Raw genomic sequence first — 18,255 nt, 5'->3', positions numbered from 1 at the left:
TATAGCGTACAGATGGCGCTTCCAAATAAAAATACCGAAACAATGTAAAACCTTGAATAGATACACTTTATTATTAAAAAAAACACATGTAAAATTAAGATTTCTTTGGATATTTGTAGCATCAAATTAAATTGCGTTTACATTATACTATAATTAAGAAAATTCTCTAACAAGAATACCGGTTTTCCGGTTACTGATAAATGTTTACGGAAACTAACGGTTTTGTCTTTCTCTAGTTTATACGAAAAAAATTGTTTCACTTGCATTCGTGAAAAGCGGTCTAGTGAAAAATTCAGCACAATGGCGTCCTTATGCAGGCAAATTGTTAGAGGAAATGCATTTAAAAGTGTTCTTTTATCCACTGCCCGACGGGGATATGCCGACAAAAGTAAGAAAACTTTATATTTCCAGTGCAGGTTTTACTTGAATCGCCATCCCTGTCACTTTAGTTACGTAATGTCAAATTTCCCGTAAAATTTCATCGGATGAATATGATCAATAATATTTGTCCTATGTAAAGGAAAATATCCGCTTAAAATTATGAGAAAATTGACCTTTTTACATTAATTTCCAGTAGTATAGAGATAAAAAAATAAATACGTCATTTTTCATGTCAGCACGTTTTATTGATTATTTTTGTTATTGTTCGTCGATTATGAATAAAAAAGTTAATTGAGAACCCTGTAATAATCAACTATTCGTCCAATAAACTTATTTAATACTTGTATTGATTTCCTTTCAACCATTATGTCGTAAAATTATTAGAATTTTAGGTTATCTTTCTTATCACTTTAATCTGAGATTAAGTCCTTGTGTAGTGTAGTTGTTACAAAATAGTGTAATGGCTTCGATTTGTACATTTATTAATAGTAAAACCGAAATCACAATGTTTCAAATTGGCAAGGTCATTCATACTTTTTTGACAGCTGTAAAAAATCAATAGTGGGCCAATGTATTATGTGAACTTCCTTATCCTAGTTCTTTTTTTTTAAGTTTCTATGATTTTAAACAGTAATACAATGAAATCCTTTACTTAAAATGTATTCACTATTGGTTTTTAAACATTAGGTATTTGTTAAACACAATTTTCCTGTTATTTTTGTTCTTGTATTTATTTTATGATGTAAAACTTTACATATCCGTTTACCTGTATACATTTAGAATTATTAATCAACACATTCTAATAAGATATCTGATATTATAACTCTTTGTTGCTAACATAATCAGAAAATCTCATATTTTCCATTTCAAATAAAGTCTTATAAAAACTAAAAATTATAGGTAACAAAATCCTTTACTTTGTGTTTGTTCTCTTTTGACAGGGTTCTGAAAATTTCAATCTCAATATTATTTTGCTAATGATTATTTTATTAACTAACTTGAAACAGGATATTTACCATGTTCATTTATATCTATCAGATTACAATATTTCGGCACTGTTGCAAGTGCCATGATCACGGATGAACTGGAGTATATAAAAACTTAGATTATTTTATTTTCTACCAGTGATGCCCGACCCCCTGGAGCATGCCACTGGTATGGAGAGGAAGGAACTGCTGGCCATGCAGGCCGGCAACGATGACCCCTTCAACATGAAGGTGCTGAAGAAAGCCGCTGGAACCCGTGACAACCCCACCCTAGTGCCCTCTTGCTTCGACGCCCGTATTGTTGGGTGCATATGTAAGTACACGGCTTAAGTTACATTTTTCTTTGACATTGGTAATTTTAAAATATGTTTTCGTGTTTTAAAATATCAGGGTATAATCAGTGATGTTTTGTAAGAGAAGCTATGATTTCTGTTGAATGCCATTGATACAATACATCATAAAATATAAAGCATCACTTTCCTATATTTGCCAAGAAAAGTGTCTTGAATAGTCTAATACAAAGATTTTCCTGCAAAAGAGGTCTTGACAATCCTAGTGAAATAACTAATACTTATTAGTAAAAAGAAACAGTATTACTGTTTCACCAGCTACTAGTTAATGGCTAATAAAAAAACAATAATATTACTATAATGGGCCACACCCATCTACACTTACATACACATACTCCAACCAGATACTAAATAAGTGTCTGACTGATAAACTGCAGACTTATTATCCTAACATTTACCTGTAAAGCACTTGACAGGCTATTAAATACCTTACCATATTGCTTTTAAGGTAATATTTTATTTTACAATCTTACTCATCTACCTATTTGTTTTTATTAAAAACTAACTATAACTATGACCTTCATCAATAATTCCTTAAACTATTAAAAGGAGCGACTTCATCTGAGGTTCCATGGGATAAAAAGTATCCTTTCACCCAAGTCAGCTCATACCATATCCATTCAGTAGATTCAGTGTGATTGACAGACAAACTTTCAAATTTATAATATTAGTGTGATGTATCTGAAATTATAATAATTATGTTTGTCATATAAACATTATAAATATTAATGAAAATTAAAGAATATGCAACACCTAATTGTGAAAAATGAATTAACTTAGTCTGCATATCTGCCATAGTATAATTTGACCAAGGCACATCAAGCTCTTGTTTTCAAAATACTCATTGTCATGCCCAAACACAATGTAATGCTGTGATTATACAATCAATATTATAGAGAACTTCTGACTATTATGGCATACTGCCAGAGCAGGAACTTTGTCACATGTTTTGTATCTCTCCATGGCAACAGACATACATTTAAAAAGTTTTTTTTTTACAAATACATACCTTGTAACAAAATCCAAAGGAAACAGTAGCCTATATTACCCTGAAAAGTAAACCTTCTTATGGTAAAAATACTTTTCAAACAAATAACAATATAGTCGACTCTTGTTAATTCGAAACTGGAGGGATTACCAAATGTTTGAAATATCAAATGGTCCGAATTTGAATTTGACTCAAAAACTCGGTATTTAATGTAATTGTGATGCCGATAAATTGGAATTGACGAGCCATTTGGTCAGTGTATAAAAATGTATTGATTTATTTCGAAGTATAAAGAGGTTTTTTTAGGGACCTCGAGATGACTTCGAATTATAGAGAGGTTCTAATTGTCGAAGGTTTGAACTGACGAGAGTCGACTGTATTAGTTTTGATTAAAACAAAATAATAAAATGGAATAAATGGTACAGACATTCTATAAATTAATAATTAGTAGGGGGCAATGAGCACCGTTTTTCCTGCGGGTCGCGGGACGCGATGCTCAATTTCACCGGGTCAAACCCGAGAAGGAGAGACCTCCCCACAGTATAAATTATAGTTTACTTGCTTAGTAACTTAGTAAGACAATACTATACTTGATTTGTATTGTTAATGAATTTACGACTGATTGTTTACAGGTGAAGAGCACGCCACAGCCGTCACCTGGCTCTGGTTACACAAGGTAATTGTATTTCCTATAATTATGTTATTTACTTCAAAGTTTGCAAAAAACAGCAGTAAATTCTTACTTTGTGTTAGAATAAATTTAAAAACAGCTACACATTGTTATAGTGACAGTAATGTTTCTGTATGATTTCTATTGATTTAAAAATAAGAATTGCAACTGGCAATACATAGTACCTTACTATAGTAGCTATGGTAATACCAGTATAAAAAATGTATGACAACATTAATAAGAAATGTGCATTTTTCTTCAACATAGAAAATGTATTAAATCAATACTTATTTTATTTTACAGGATCACCCCCGCCGCTGCGAGTGTGGCCACTGGTACAAACTGATTGAGAAGCAGCCCGTCTAAACGCGTCTAAATATGTTTAGTTTCTATAGTAGTGGAGTAACAGCAATAATGCGCATCGCACATCCACGGTACACTGCCACGTGTGTATAGTATTTACCAGCCAAGATGCGTTAGTTGAACATTATTACCAAAATCGACAAATCATTAAATAATTGTAAGCATACTAAACGTGTTTTATTGCCTTGCGTTAGAAGTGTATTTGTTGGTTCACTTTGTCAGTGTAGTTTAATAAACAATCTTATTTACGGCGTTGGAAATTTTATTTTTATTCTATGATACCATAAGTTCCCTGTATCCTAGCTTAGTTTTACCAGATGTGGATGGAAAGGTTTCATAAACCTAAATCCTAATTTATGGTTGCGCCGTGAGGCGGATCTACAACCTCTATAGGAGAGGCCTGCGGGCCGCTGACTGGGGGAGTCAGACATCCGCTGTATAAGCGAGAGTAGGCGTTAGCGTAGTGTCCCATACGCATCAGTCCAGAAAGGAAAGCAGCCTCCGGGGGCTGCTAACGTAGCAGGACCTGCCGCAAACGAAGCGGTAGGTCGAATCCTGCCGGATGTGGTGAATCAACCTGAACGGTTACGGTCACAGTCTAGGAATATCGCGTTGATTATAGGCCGACCTCGGAAACTCTGCATTCCAACGCGTTACAAACAAACAAGAAAATAGAATTCATATTCATGACTAAAAAGGGCATGATAAGTATAGGCTGTGTCTTCAATAAAATTAAAAGTGCATACATGTAACGCTTCGTAACAAGGAAAGCATATTTGGGTCAATTTCAGAAACTGCTTTACCCATTAACAGATTCGCTCATCTAATATATGGAGCTTTTCTTGTTAAAAATTTGAGGGAAGGGGAGGATTGTGCCTGTTATAATCCCATACGGCGCATCCATTGTATTTGTATCACACCGGTTTTCTGTAAAGCGGTGATAACTCCGTTCCGCCAAACTGGGTTAGTTTGTAAATAAAAAATATGTATTTTCTGTGAGGAATGCAAGAAAAGTACATTGATTGAATGTTTTGTCAGTCCGGTATACAAATTAAATTTTTTAAATTTTAATTTCAATATTTTTTTCTGATCCCTAATTTTTATTAATTATAGAAAAATTTATCCCAAAAAAGAATTAATCAGATTTAAAAAATAAGCAGACTAGTTACGTATCTAACAGAGTGACAGCTGTCTTATTCACATTGACACATTCATGTCATTACTGTCAATAGAGGTGCCGAAGTGCAATATTTTGATTTAATTTTCTGTTCTGAAAGCGGACTATTGAAATAAATTAGATATTTCGAACACATTAAGAAGTTATTTGAAATTTTAAGAAGTATACAAAGAAGTTGGTTGTAGTTTCCTATGGAATAAACTAACCATAAAATACCACGAACTATTGTTTACCAACAAGGTAAGCTTGAATACAAACTTAATTTTATAATATCTCTCAATTATCAATTAATTATCGCTGTTTATAGAATCAAACTTAATATAAACACTACCTATATGTATCTAACACCTGTATCAATGTACCACATTTGAGCAAATATAGAATTTATTATTAATAATTTATAATGTGATTCTTTTTTTTGAACATTGCTTACTGACATTGACTTTGACTGCCAACAAAAATCTGTGGAAGTCCGTTGGCGCCAATCACCTTTGCTCCTCATGGCGTTTAATGTGTTAAATAAATAGATTACCAAAACTATGTAATACTAGCAAGTAATACTAGTAGTATCTTTTTACATAAAATTCAGTGAGTGCTGTCTATCAGCCATGTTCCACCAGCACATTGGGTTGGCGTACATAGCGGATGGGTTTACGGATGACTGTGATGAGCTCATACACCGCTGCCTGGAAGCCGGCACCGTCACCTTCGAGGTGTTCTCCGAAGTATGGAAGAGTATGGAGTTTGCATGTATATTCCAGTAAGTTCTTTTCTATAATTTTTATTATTTTATCAAGTGTATAGAAGTTAGAACATAAACTAGTTATTTAAATGTGTTATCTACTAGTCATTATTTCATGTAACTAAATCTTGTGATTAATTTTACATTTCAAACTCAATCACTTTTCAATTTATAGTATTTACTAAATAATTTGTGATGTCATCATCATCAACAACAGCTACTAGTAGCCACTAGCAATAATATTCATGTTTCCTTTTAAACCTAGACATTATCAATAAAAACATATATTTTTTTGTAAAATAAGGAACTCTTTGTGTTTTCAGCAACAGATCCTCAGGCGCAGAAATAGCAGAGTTGAGTGAAGAAGTGATACACATTGCCAAAAGCTACATGTTGGCTGATACTAGCAATTTTGAGGTAACTCTTATTTTACTCTGTTACTTTCTAATGACAAAATGGCAAAAAATACAACCAGACATTATTTTTTGGGTCTGACTATAAAATGTATAGAAACTAATAAATGGATCAAAGTAAACTTAAACTAAGAAAAAATGCATATTTACAATTAAATAAATTGATATTAAAAAATTAAGTTTTAAAAAAGAAATTAACAAACACACACACACTAACACACAAATGAACACATTGATAATACCAAACTACAGTCAAAGTCAAAATTATTTATTTCAAATAGACCGGGAAGACGCAATATTAATAAAAATGTCATGTCTGTCAATCCATCCTCTAGTGAAGCTATTTGCTTCTATCTACCAAATCACTATAAAAACTGTTCATTCCCCCAGGAATCAGTAACAGGCCTTTTCCTGGTCTACAGTCTTCTAAATCTCCAGCCGTACGCCAACTTTGCACATCTTCGGATAGTCCAGGATGATCTACCAGCCCTACAGAGGATAGAGGTGGTTGCCAGGCGGGATAGGAGGCAGGATGTGCTCTATATCCTGGGATCAGTGCTCATACAGGGTCCTGTACAGTACCAGGCCGTGCTTAGAGAGAGGGGCATGGAATATCCCATCAGAAAGTACTTGGAAGGTAAGGTATCACAATAAAATACATATTCACGCAACATCACGCCTTTTATCCCCGAAGGGGTAGGTATGTGCACCTCTGCACATTACGGCACGTAATGGCAGTCAAATACATGTTAACTTTTATGTAAACTGTGGAATGAGCTGTCGTTGGCGGTATTTCCGAACCGATACGACCTTCAAAATTTCAAGAAAAGAGTGTACTCCTATTTAAAGGGCCGGTAATGCAGCTGTGACTACTCAGGTGTTGCGGGTGTCCATGGGCGGCGCTGTTCGCTTACTGTCTGGTGATCCTTATGCTTTATTAACTGTTACTTTTCTTCTTTTTGACTACCGGTATACAAAAACTCATAAAACAATACTTTATCTCACGTAGATCTACATTTAGATGACCAGGGGTTAAAAAAATAAAAATCACTTTAGTTTATACTAGCTGTGCCCGCGACTTCGTCCGCGTGGAATAGTTATTTTAGGCATTATATTTATTTTTGCAAACAACTATCTCAGTTTCATAAATTATAGCTGTTACCCACGGTTAATTTGTGCATTGAAAATTCGTGATAGCACTGGATTATGATTATAAGGAACAATCCACACTCATTTCTATACTATATGTGTTTCCACTGTTTTCCGGAAACCTGCGTCTATAGGTTGGATAACCGCCACCCCGGTTTGTGTTTCAGAAATAAAATTCCTAGGGTACTTTTTAGATGGGCTCGCTACATACGCGTTATAGCAGTGATAAGTCCCCTCTTTGAAGAGTGGTCTGAGAGGCATCACGGCGTCCTCACCTACCGTCTGACACAGGTACTTCCCGGACACGGAAGTTTCGGTTGGTACCTGTTTCGAATTCGGCGGGAGGAAACACCCGGGCGTTTCGTCTGGGTGTCGTCATTCCGAGGACCGCCCGGAAGATATGGTGGAGCATACAGTGCAGTGTGCACTGCATGTGCTGAGCATCGCCATGTCCTTAGGGATGTGAATGGCGACGGTATCCTCTCACGTCCGGCTCTAGTTCAGGCCAAGGTGCGGAGCGAGGGGGAAAGGGACGCCGTCTCCCCCTTCTGCGAAGTAGTCATCCTAGCTAAGGAGGAGGCGGAGCGCGTGAGGGAACGATCCTCATCACGCCCCAGCCACCGCAGAAGACACTCCGGGCGCGGGCGTCGAGAATCGCGTGACAATCCCCGGCCACCGTAAGCGCGGGTCTGCGGACGGCGAGTAAGAGTAGCTCGTCGCCCGATCAAAACCAGACCCGTGCATACCTTGCGTCGCGCCTCAAAGAGCCAGGCCACTACAGATGGGACCCAATAGTCTAACAGACAACGTAAAAGATTACCGGAGCCCCGGCTCAAATCAATGTATGTAATTTGAATTTCGCGCCTTTTTCTGTCAACTTACGCTTGACCATTTTTATTTTCCCGCCACTCTCTACTCCGTGACATCGTAGTGTACGCGTCTATATTTTTCTTGTAAAACATAATACAGTTAATATACAAATTAAACCAAGTGAATAGTCGTTTAATTTATCAGGTTATGGGCCCAGTAAAGCTCAGAAGTAAAGACAGTGCAAAATATAGTAGTGAAAAGTGAAAATAAGACTTTGAATGTGAACGCCTCATACGCCGACAAACATTTTTTCTCAAACAGACTTTTGAAGTGTTTTCGTATAAGAACTGAGTTTAATTGTGTAAAATGGCAGCAAATAATCAAATGGCATTAATTGAAAAGTTAACCGGCCGTGAAAACTATGCAACTTGGCGATTTGCAGTGAAAACTTACCTGCAACACGAGGAGCTGTGGGACTGCATCGAATCCGACACAGACACTCCAGTTGATAAGAAACGAGACACAAAGGCTAAAACGAAGATAATTCTCTTAGTCGATCCAACAAACTATGTACACATTCAAGAGGCCAGCACTGCAAAAGAAGTTTGGAATAATCTGTCGAGAGCCTTCGACGACTCTGGGCTGACACGCCGAGTGGGTCTGCTGCGTGATCTTTGCAACACGTCGCTAACTGGATGTCAAAATGTAGAAGAATACGTAAGCAAAATAATGAGTACTGCTCACAAGCTCAGAAACATTGGTTTTGCTGTAGACGACGAGTGGCTCGGCACACTGCTGCTCTCCGGTCTGCCTGAATCCTATCAACCAATGATTATAGCAATAGAAAGCTCTGGCATGAAGATAACATCAGATTCTGTTAAGTCAAAGCTATTACAAGATGTTAGACAACCTGATAATACATCTACAGCATTTGTGGCCGATAAGAAAACACACAACTATAAAAAGAAACCATCTAAAGGCCCTAGGTGCTACTCTTGTAATAAATATGGTCATAAAAGTCCGGAATGCAAATCCAAAACCAAAGATACACAACAAAAGTCAGGCAAATCATCTTATGCTGCCGTGTTCATTGCAACTACTAGTCAAGATGATGCATGGTATGTGGATTCAGGTGCATCTTCACATATGACCAGACATAAGACTTTGATACAAAATATAACAACTCCTGTCATACAAAACATAAGAGTTGCAGACAATAAAGTGTTATCTGTGCAATGCTCTGGAGAAGTGAGCTTAGATGTCTATAATGACAGAGGTGAAGAGAATAAAGTACTATTCACTAATGTACTATGTGTTCCTGAACTCGCCACAAATCTGATATCAGTGAGTCAGATAATCCGAAGTGGTGGCCAAGTAAGATTCAACGAAGAAGGCTGTGTTATTATGAACAGTAAAGGTCAGATAGTAGCAACAGCAAGTGCAGTCAACAACATGTACCGGCTAAATATGTCTGGAAGAGGCTATGCATGCATGTCAGATGTTGAAGAAAAAGATCCTTTATGGCATCAGAGAATGGGACACCTGAATTTTCACAGTCTCAGCAAAATGACTGAAAATACTGACCATGTAATTTTCCCGAACAAAATAGAAGATCTAACATGTGTCACATGTAAAGAAGGTAAACAGACACGACTACCTTTTAAGAGTAAAGGCTCAAGGGCTAGTAACATACTCAATCTGGTTCACTCCGACATATGTGGACCTATGGAAACAGAAACACTAGGAGGTTCCAAATACTTCATTACATTTCTTGATGACCATTCGAAGAAGATACATGTTTACTTTCTCCGAAACAAGTCTGATGCTCTGGAAAAGTTTAAAGAATTTAAACATGAAGTCGAAAATCAGAAGAATGCTCGTATAAAAGTCCTACGAACTGACAACGGCTTGGAATATGTCAACAAGAGTTTCTCCGACTATCTGAAAAGTGCTGGTATCATACACCAAACTACCACGCATTATACGCCAGAACAAAATGGGACTGCTGAGCGTATGAATAGGACTCTTGTTGAAAGAGCGAAGTGCATGCTCCTTAATGCAAACTTACCCAAACAATACTGGGGTGAAGCAATACACACCGCTGCCTATGTCGTCAATCGTTCACCGACTAAGTCCTTGTCGTTCAAAACTCCTGAAGAAATATGGACAGGACAGAAACCGAATATAAGTCACATGCGTATATTTGGCTGTGAAGCAATGGTACACCTGCCCAAAGAGAAACGCAAGAAATGGGACCCCAAAGCTCAGAAAATGATTTTCATCGGGTACTGTGATCACACCAAGGGTTACAGATTTATAATACCTGGCACACGAAAAGTAATCAAAAGCAGGGATGCTACATTCCTAGAGTCAACTGTAAAGAGAGATTATGTTCCTGTGGAATTGTCGACGAATTCTGCAACAAATAATGACAACATTATTCAGAAGGAAGCAGAAGAAAGTGACACTAACAATGATTCATATGAAACTGTGTTAGAAGAGAACAGATCTACTTCAGACAGTGATTACTTACCTGACACCAGAATTGAAGCTCCTGTTGCCAGCAACATGACCCTAAGACCTAGAAAGAAAATAAATAAACACATTATAAATACAGAAAGTTCAGATGAAAGTACTTACCTTTGCCAACATGAAGAGACTCTCGCAGATGTTCCAGTAACATACAGAGAAGCTGTAAATTCTATTGATAAAGAAAAATGGGAAAAGTCCATAAGTGAAGAACTACATTCCCATCAGAAAAACAATACCTGGACATTGGTTGAAAAACCCCCAAATGCCAAAATAATTGGATGCAAATGGGTGTTCCGTATCAAAGATGAACCAACAGGTCCTCGCTTCAAATCTCGACTATGTGCTAAAGGATATGCACAAACTGCAGGTATAGACTACCAGGAAACCTTTGCACCAACAGTGAGGTATGATTCCATTCGATTATTGTTATCCACAGCCGTTCAACATAATTTCAATATTATTCAACTTGATGTCAAGACGGCGTTCTTATACGGCGAACTAGAAGAAACAATCTACATGTCTCCACCAGAGGGCCTGCCGTGTGAAGAAAATATGGTATGTAAACTTAACAAATCATTATATGGTTTAAAACAGGCCCCTCGCTGCTGGAATAATAAATTCAATTCAGTATTGAAAAAGTTTGGCTTTGTTAACAGTTCAGCCGATCAATGTGTCTATGTTGGTCTAGTTAATAATAAGAAATGCTATCTTTGCCTCTATGTGGATGATGGATTGTTATTTTCAATAGATGAATTTGCATTAAAGGAAATAACCAAAGATCTGAAAACTATATTTGAAATTAAAGTTTTGAATGTTCCAAGTAACTTTGTGGGAATGCAAATAGAAATGCTTGATAACTGTATATTTGTACATCAGACTAAATATATAGAACAAATGTTACATAAGTTTAATATGATTGATGCCAATACCAACAGCGTTCCGGTCGATCCTCACATGAAGCTGCAGAAAGGAGAGGGAGAGCCTGAGAAAAACATACCATACCGAGAGGCAGTGGGCTCCCTCATGCACCTGGCCATTGTGAGTCGACCAGATATCATGTTTGCTGTCAGTCTGGTGAGTCGTTTTCTTAATTGTTACACACAAATGCACTGGAATGCAGTCAAAAGGATATTCAAATACCTAAAAGCTACCAAGGATTATGGATTGTGTTATGCAAAGACCACACAGACATCAGAAATCACTGGCTACAGCGACGCTGACTATGCAAACGATTTAGATACACGACGCTCCGTCACTGGCTATGTTTTTATGAAGAGTGGTGCAGCAGTAACTTGGTCTAGCCAAAAGCAACAAACTGTGGCTCTGTCTACAACAGAGGCCGAGTTCATGGCAGCTTGTGCAGCCACCAAAGAGGCCATGTGGATCAAACAGCTACTCAGTGATATTGGTGAATATAAACAAGACACATTGTGCCTTCATTTAGACAGTCAAAGTGCTATCAGTGTTATAAAGAATGTAAACTTTCATAATCGGTGTAAACACATTGAAACTAAATATCATTTTATTAAGGAGAAGTATCATCAAAAATCAATTTCACTTATGTTTGTTAACAGTAACAACCAATTTGCAGATATACTTACCAAGGGCTTAGCCAAAGATAAATTTGTATTTTTAAGATCTAAACTAGGAATATGTTCATATAATTCTTTGGTATAAAACATGTTGTTTTGTTAAATAATTTATTTACATAGTATGTAACCGTATATTTAATCTAAAAATGTTGTAGATCTGTTTAATAAGGCTTGAATTCAGAGGGAGTGTAGAATGTAATTTGAATTTCGCGCCTTTTTCTGTCAACTTACGCTTGACCATTTTTATTTTCCCGCCTCTCTCTACTCCGTGACATCGTAGTGTACGCGTCTATATTTTTATTGTAAAACATAATACAGTTAATATACAAGTTAAACCAAGTGAATAGTCGTTTAATTTATCAGAACGGGGTGATTTTTACACTCCTTCTCGCTTCACCCAAGGCAGGAGTAGCCAACGGATGATTTTCCCCCTCAAAAAAAAAAGAAAGAGTACTTTCTAGAACAAATGTTTTCTTTTATACATGGTGACGCAAGGTTATGAAATCCTTAAGGACCATATTTTTTATACCCTATCATATTTTTATGACAATAAATTGAAGAATTGGATTTTTTTGTTTGTCAAATGTTTCAGCCGATATTATTGCACTATACGTAGAATCTGGTTGTACTTTGTTAGACAGCCACAATAAAATGTGGGCGTGTGGTAAACCGCTTTTTGCCATTTTACGCTGTAAACAAACGCTTTCGATGGTCAATGATCAAAAAATGTTTTACTTCGTTAGTAAGACTATAATTTTTTTGAGTATAGTTACACCAGGCTCCGCGTCGTTCGCAAACAATGCCTCTCCTCCTGGCAGCGTCGTGTTTCGCACATCATGCGGCGCGGGTGAATTTTATATCGGAGTTATTTTAAAATTGTAATATCTTCTAAGATGTTAATTGAAGTTTAGTGTTGTCAAAGACAATTTTGTTCACAATTAAATACTCTTAATGAACAACACATTTATTTTGATAATGATTAATATTTTTTCGTTAATACAACTCTTAATAAATAATGCTTTAATTTCGACCCAGTTTGATTACCATAAAAACGATTCTAGTAAGTTAATCCTAAAAGATAGACATATACTGTCGCGGACTTTTTTAGATCATTTTAAGAGGAATAATTCTTTCATACATATAATTTTCGTATCTTGAACCATTTTCGCAGCGCACGCAACAGAAGCCCTCAAGAATTAATAATTTCCCCCGTTTTGTCCACATTTTCCTTTATTTCTTCGCTCCTAATAGTTATAGCGTGATGTTTTATAGCCTATAGCCTTCCTCGATAAATGGACTATCCAACACAAAAAGAATTATTCAAATCGGACCAGTAGTTCCGGAGATTAGCGCGTTCAAACAAACAAACAAACAATCAAACAAACTCTTCAGCTTTATAATATTAGTATAGATAGGAATAAAGTTTAAAATTGCTGAACTCTTTACCCTTTTTTAACAGGTTACGGTGGTAAAGACAAGAAAGACTCTCGTCCTAAAGGAGTGTTCTACCGGCAGAACACAGAGCTGGATCTCTTGAAGGAGCTGAAACATCTCACGATACGATACTGCAATGCCAAAGAAAATATCACTGGTAAGTACCTCGATTATATACCTGAGAGGGACAGAGCTATACAACCTACATAGTTCCGTCCCTCTCGCACTGCTCAGTGATCGACCATTCTGACACAATTGTAATAGCAGACTAAGGCCCCTGGTAATTCTTCCACGAAATATAAGGACTTTTTACATTATTACGTAGTCGCTAGTGAAGCACAGACAAGCTTCTTTTTTCTAGTTCCTGAGTAGGGCAATTACATTTCTGGGTTGGGCATTTTTCTTAATATCTTCAGTAATCAAAATGTTAATTTGTTAGAGTGCTTTTCCACCAGAGATGTGCTACGTTGCTGGGGATGCGCTTGGCTTCCACCAATCATATCGACTTTGCATTACGTCGCTCTCGTTTCGTCTTCGTTCAACGTAAAGCAACTCATAGGTACTAGAGATACTGTAGTATAATTCAACACGGTGTCATATTATTCTCTCACATTATCCTCTATTTCATTGTCTGGATTTTAAAAGAGACTATGACCTCTGAGTTTGTTTCGGCATTTCTTCTCAGAGTAGTCGGATAGGAAATGCCGGTCTCATCTAGCTATTTGAAATATTGACGTGTAAAAGTGTTATTTTATAACCTATTTACAGAAATAAATATTTACAAGAATAATAAGATTTTTAAAACTTTATTGCTCATTTCTAATAACCTGCCTAACTTTCAAGTGTCCTTCATATCCTTAATAACGTTTCCAGGTGTAAAACCAGAAGACCTCAGCTACGTAGACCCTGACTTCGCCGTGAGCTTGGACAAGAGTCTGCGGAATGTCATCAGCGGGATATATGACAATGATGAACAGGACGTTGAGGAGGCTCAGGAGGGTAAGAAACTATATAAGTTGATAGCAACATGATTTTATGACTAGATTCATTTCTTGGGTGAAGTGAAGGACTATTGGGTTTGACTATATCCATGTTTGTATAGGAATCGTAATCCTCCGATTGTGAAATGAACTTCCTGCCGAGGTTTTTCCAGAAGGCTACAATATGGGGTTCTTCAGTAAATAGGCTTTTTTTAAGGGACCGCAAGGCGCATGTAATGCCCCAAATGTTGCAAGCGTACGTAGGCACCATCAGGTGAGCCATGAGATTTTTTTCTCCCTCTTGGTATAAAAAATAGTAATACTAATAATTTGCGATGAGATTTTTTTATGTAATTGGAGCCCGATGAATATAGGCTCAGCCTCCATTATAGCATAGAAATCATAAAGACTTATATCTTTAAAAAAAAATGTATTGGAAATGGGAACTTTATACACCTTATATTCTGCAGCTCAGTGTTTTTGGTACCTTAGCATGTAATGTTAAATTTAATGTTTAATTTTGATGTATTTCTCAGCTGACCCCGTCCCCTGTACTGAACTAGCTAAGAGTATAAAGAAGAAGGCGATGGAAGCCAAGGTGAAGCCACTACGGCATCGGATGGACGTCGCGTCCAGGTATGTATAAAATAAACTACTCCTTCCAAAAAGTACACCCTATAAAAAGTAACTATCCATATATTAATAATACTTTTATGTATAAAAAAATAAACCAACACGGTAGAAAAATTGCGATTTTTCTGCTACACAGATTATTGTCGAATTAGTCAAGTAATAATGTTTACCAAATTGGAAAATAAATCTATTAATAGAAATAACAAATACCTAAAACTAGAAGCACAGTCGTATTAAGCACAATATAACAGAATAAATTGTTCCCTATCACATGTTGTAATGTAATATTTACCATATTTTTATAATAACTATCGTGAGACATACTAAATTAACTAAAAATCACGGTTTACTCAAGTAAATAATTAATGGAGAAAAGCTCTACTAGTTTCGAGTCACAAAGGGACTCTTCATCATGAGCAGCGTATTTAACTTACGTGAGTAAACCGCGATTTTTAGTTAATATTTCCCATACTTAAGTACTATAAATACTATAATATCTAATAAACAACATTTTCAACAGAGCAAACCAACAACCAGCACCAGTAAATAAACCCCCAAACCCCAAGACTTATACCAACCCTCGAAGCAAAGCCAAGAAACGGGTGAGGAAAGCGAGCAACTCAGACGAGAGCGAAGACTACACCATCAGGCACGATTCTGACAAGGAAGGAGACAATGACCCACTAGACCTCACAAACTTCACCCAACCTACGTCCCAAGCAAGTGATCTAGAAATAGAAATGTTACCAGATATCATACAAAATGAGGACCAAAGACGGACGTATGAAATTGAAATCATTGACAATTTTAATCAGGCCTCACAATCGTCTGTTAGCACAGATGATAGCAATCAAGAAGTGTTTAAACATAAACGTGATTTGAAGAAGACTATTGTTAAATCTAGGTTCAAACGTATGGGTATGTTACCTGTTGCCAATTTTGAGAATAAGGATCCGTGAAAATGATTTTTTGTAGTGTAAATATTAGCAGTAAGATAGATTTAAAGTAAGCGTCCACAGACCCGCATACACATCGAAATGAAATCATCTTATTTTTCTGTAAATAGGCAAATAATACAAAAGAGCACTATTACACGTCAAAATTTATGAAAAAGAAAATTAGATGAGGACGCATCGCACGCATAGTACGCATGCCGTATGACGTCATCGGTACGCGTCGCATGTAGGCATTGCCGATGATGCGGTCCGTACGATGCGGATCAGTGGTCGCAGTTGTATGAGTTTCTATACAAGACAAACTAAAATCCGTTGCGTGCGATGCGTACGATGCGGGCCTGTGGACGATTACCTTTACCTGTCGTGTGCCGAAATGCGGATCTACGCGAGACACAATGTATTTTCTATTGTGTCTTATAATACAAGAAGTTAAGGCTGATTTATAACGTGTTTTGGCAACACTGTGATTTGTATGTTACTTGTATGTAAAAATACATAAGTATATTTTCTTTTATTTTGTTCTCTGTGATAATTATTTTAATATAGTTTTTGTTGATTCATGTCCAACAGAGATTGTACAGTTTATTTTTTTCAAATAAACGTTTAATTAGTATTTGTTGTTGTTTTTTTATTCTGGCAATTGTTTTTGGTACACAATAAACTTGTTGAGTATTAAACCCAAAAATAGGGGCATGGCAGGGACAATAATTTACAGGAAACTCTTTACAATAGCATAAATTCCATCGAATATGTAGGTAATAGGTATAAGCACTTCTGCCTAACTCTTAGGGAAAAATGGCATGATTTTATCTCTATACATATATACATATAAAAATCAATTGATGTTCGTAAGTCTCGCTTATTAAATAAACTCTAGAACGGGTCGACCCAATTGGCTAATTTTGGTCTTGAATTGGTGGAAGGAAGTCCAGGGCAGGTCTAAGGCAGTTGTCCCACCAACGGCGAGTGAACGACTAACTATCGGCTATTAAAACTCGCTCAAGAAACGCACAATAGATATACTTTCCGTGTAAACAAAAGAGATGCATATACAAATAGTTGATCGCTGACTGTTCACACTGCCGGCGAGTGCTCGCTTCACTAGTTTGTCGCTGAGCGACAAGAGCTATGAAAGATAACACTCGCTCGGCGACACTCGCCAAGCGATTAAAACAAACGCCGAGCGAGCAACCAGTGGTCATTTCTAGTAGTGCGAGTAATCGCCCGCCTCACTCGCACACTCGCTTATAGCCGAGCTACACAAATATCAGAACTACACACTCGCTCGCCACGTCTCACTTAACTCGTTGCTAGTTCTAGCTCTACTCGTTACTCGTTCATCGTTGCCGGTGGGACAACTGCCTAAAAGGAGAGAAAAATTTTTTGAGGTGGTGTGAAGTGTGGCGGGTAAGCTAGTGATGAATAAAACAGCAAAAACTTTAAATACACGACATTTGTTTATTGATAGCTAACAGTTAGGTATATCATAATATTTCACTATACAATTATATCGTATTCATTGTAGGACACTTTCCTTTGAACTTCATGTCTTAGGCCAATTCTAATGAAAGGAAGGTTTTGAACAAATTAAATTATAAGTTTTTAAACTGACATGGTCACTAACAATATCATTAGAACTTGCAACGGGATATTTACCGATTTGTCAGCTCATAAACATCCCGCAATATACTCCAGGGGCCTAAGTCTGCTATTACAATTGTGTCAGAATGGTCAATAAATTAGTGCAAGAGGGACGGAGCTATACAACCTACATAGCTCCAGCAGACTAAGGCCCCAGTTCATCCGTGATCCGTTTGCAACAGTGCCGAAATATCCCGTTGCAAGTTCTAACAAATTAAATTACTTATATTTGCAAGTTTTAGTAAAATTATCGCCAAACTTTTTGACTAAAAGACGAAATAACTAATAACCAATCTCAATCCTAAATTAGTGTATTTAAACTTTGCCCTACACTAAAATTTTCTTGTGTCATTGGCAATAATAACTATTGATGGTAATTTTTTGATATTACCTCCTTCTATTAAATTTATCCCAATTTGGATCGATCCTAGGGCATAACGAATACGAGTTTCCTTTAC

At 36.7% G+C, this 18,255-nt stretch overlaps 2 protein-coding genes across 3 annotated transcripts; both read left to right on the top strand.

Moving 5' to 3' along the window:
• The first annotated feature begins 219 nt into the window (after window positions 1-219).
• LOC118277133 (cytochrome c oxidase subunit 5B, mitochondrial) lies at window positions 220-3,998 on the top strand. The gene is made up of 4 exons (XM_035595836.2): window positions 220-388; window positions 1,507-1,680; window positions 3,338-3,381; window positions 3,679-3,998. The coding sequence occupies exons 1-4, from the start codon at window positions 301-303 to the stop codon at window positions 3,739-3,741; spliced, it is 369 nt and encodes a 122-aa protein (XP_035451729.1). The 5' UTR covers window positions 220-300; the 3' UTR covers window positions 3,742-3,998.
• Window positions 3,999-4,933: 935 nt separating this feature from the next.
• On the top strand, window positions 4,934-16,769 carry LOC118277119 (snRNA-activating protein complex subunit 1-like). 2 transcript variants are annotated; one of them, XM_050696264.1, is made up of 8 exons: window positions 4,934-5,155; window positions 5,505-5,675; window positions 5,981-6,074; window positions 6,461-6,707; window positions 13,613-13,744; window positions 14,461-14,586; window positions 15,104-15,203; window positions 15,721-16,769. In XM_050696264.1, the coding sequence occupies exons 2-8, from the start codon at window positions 5,524-5,526 to the stop codon at window positions 16,157-16,159; spliced, it is 1,290 nt and encodes a 429-aa protein (XP_050552221.1). In that variant the 5' UTR covers window positions 4,934-5,155; window positions 5,505-5,523; the 3' UTR covers window positions 16,160-16,769. The 2 variants fall into 2 exon arrangements, with proteins under 2 accessions (XP_050552221.1, XP_050552222.1); XM_050696265.1 differs by having other exon boundaries at window positions 4,958-5,155; window positions 5,522-5,675.
• Window positions 16,770-18,255: the final 1,486 nt, after the last annotated feature.

This window comes from Spodoptera frugiperda, chromosome 10 (genome assembly GCF_023101765.2).
Source record: "Spodoptera frugiperda isolate SF20-4 chromosome 10, AGI-APGP_CSIRO_Sfru_2.0, whole genome shotgun sequence".
NCBI lineage: Eukaryota > Metazoa > Arthropoda > Insecta > Lepidoptera > Noctuidae > Spodoptera > Spodoptera frugiperda.
Note: the sequence above shows the minus strand (reverse complement) of the source record. Positions and strands in the feature narration are given on the sequence as shown.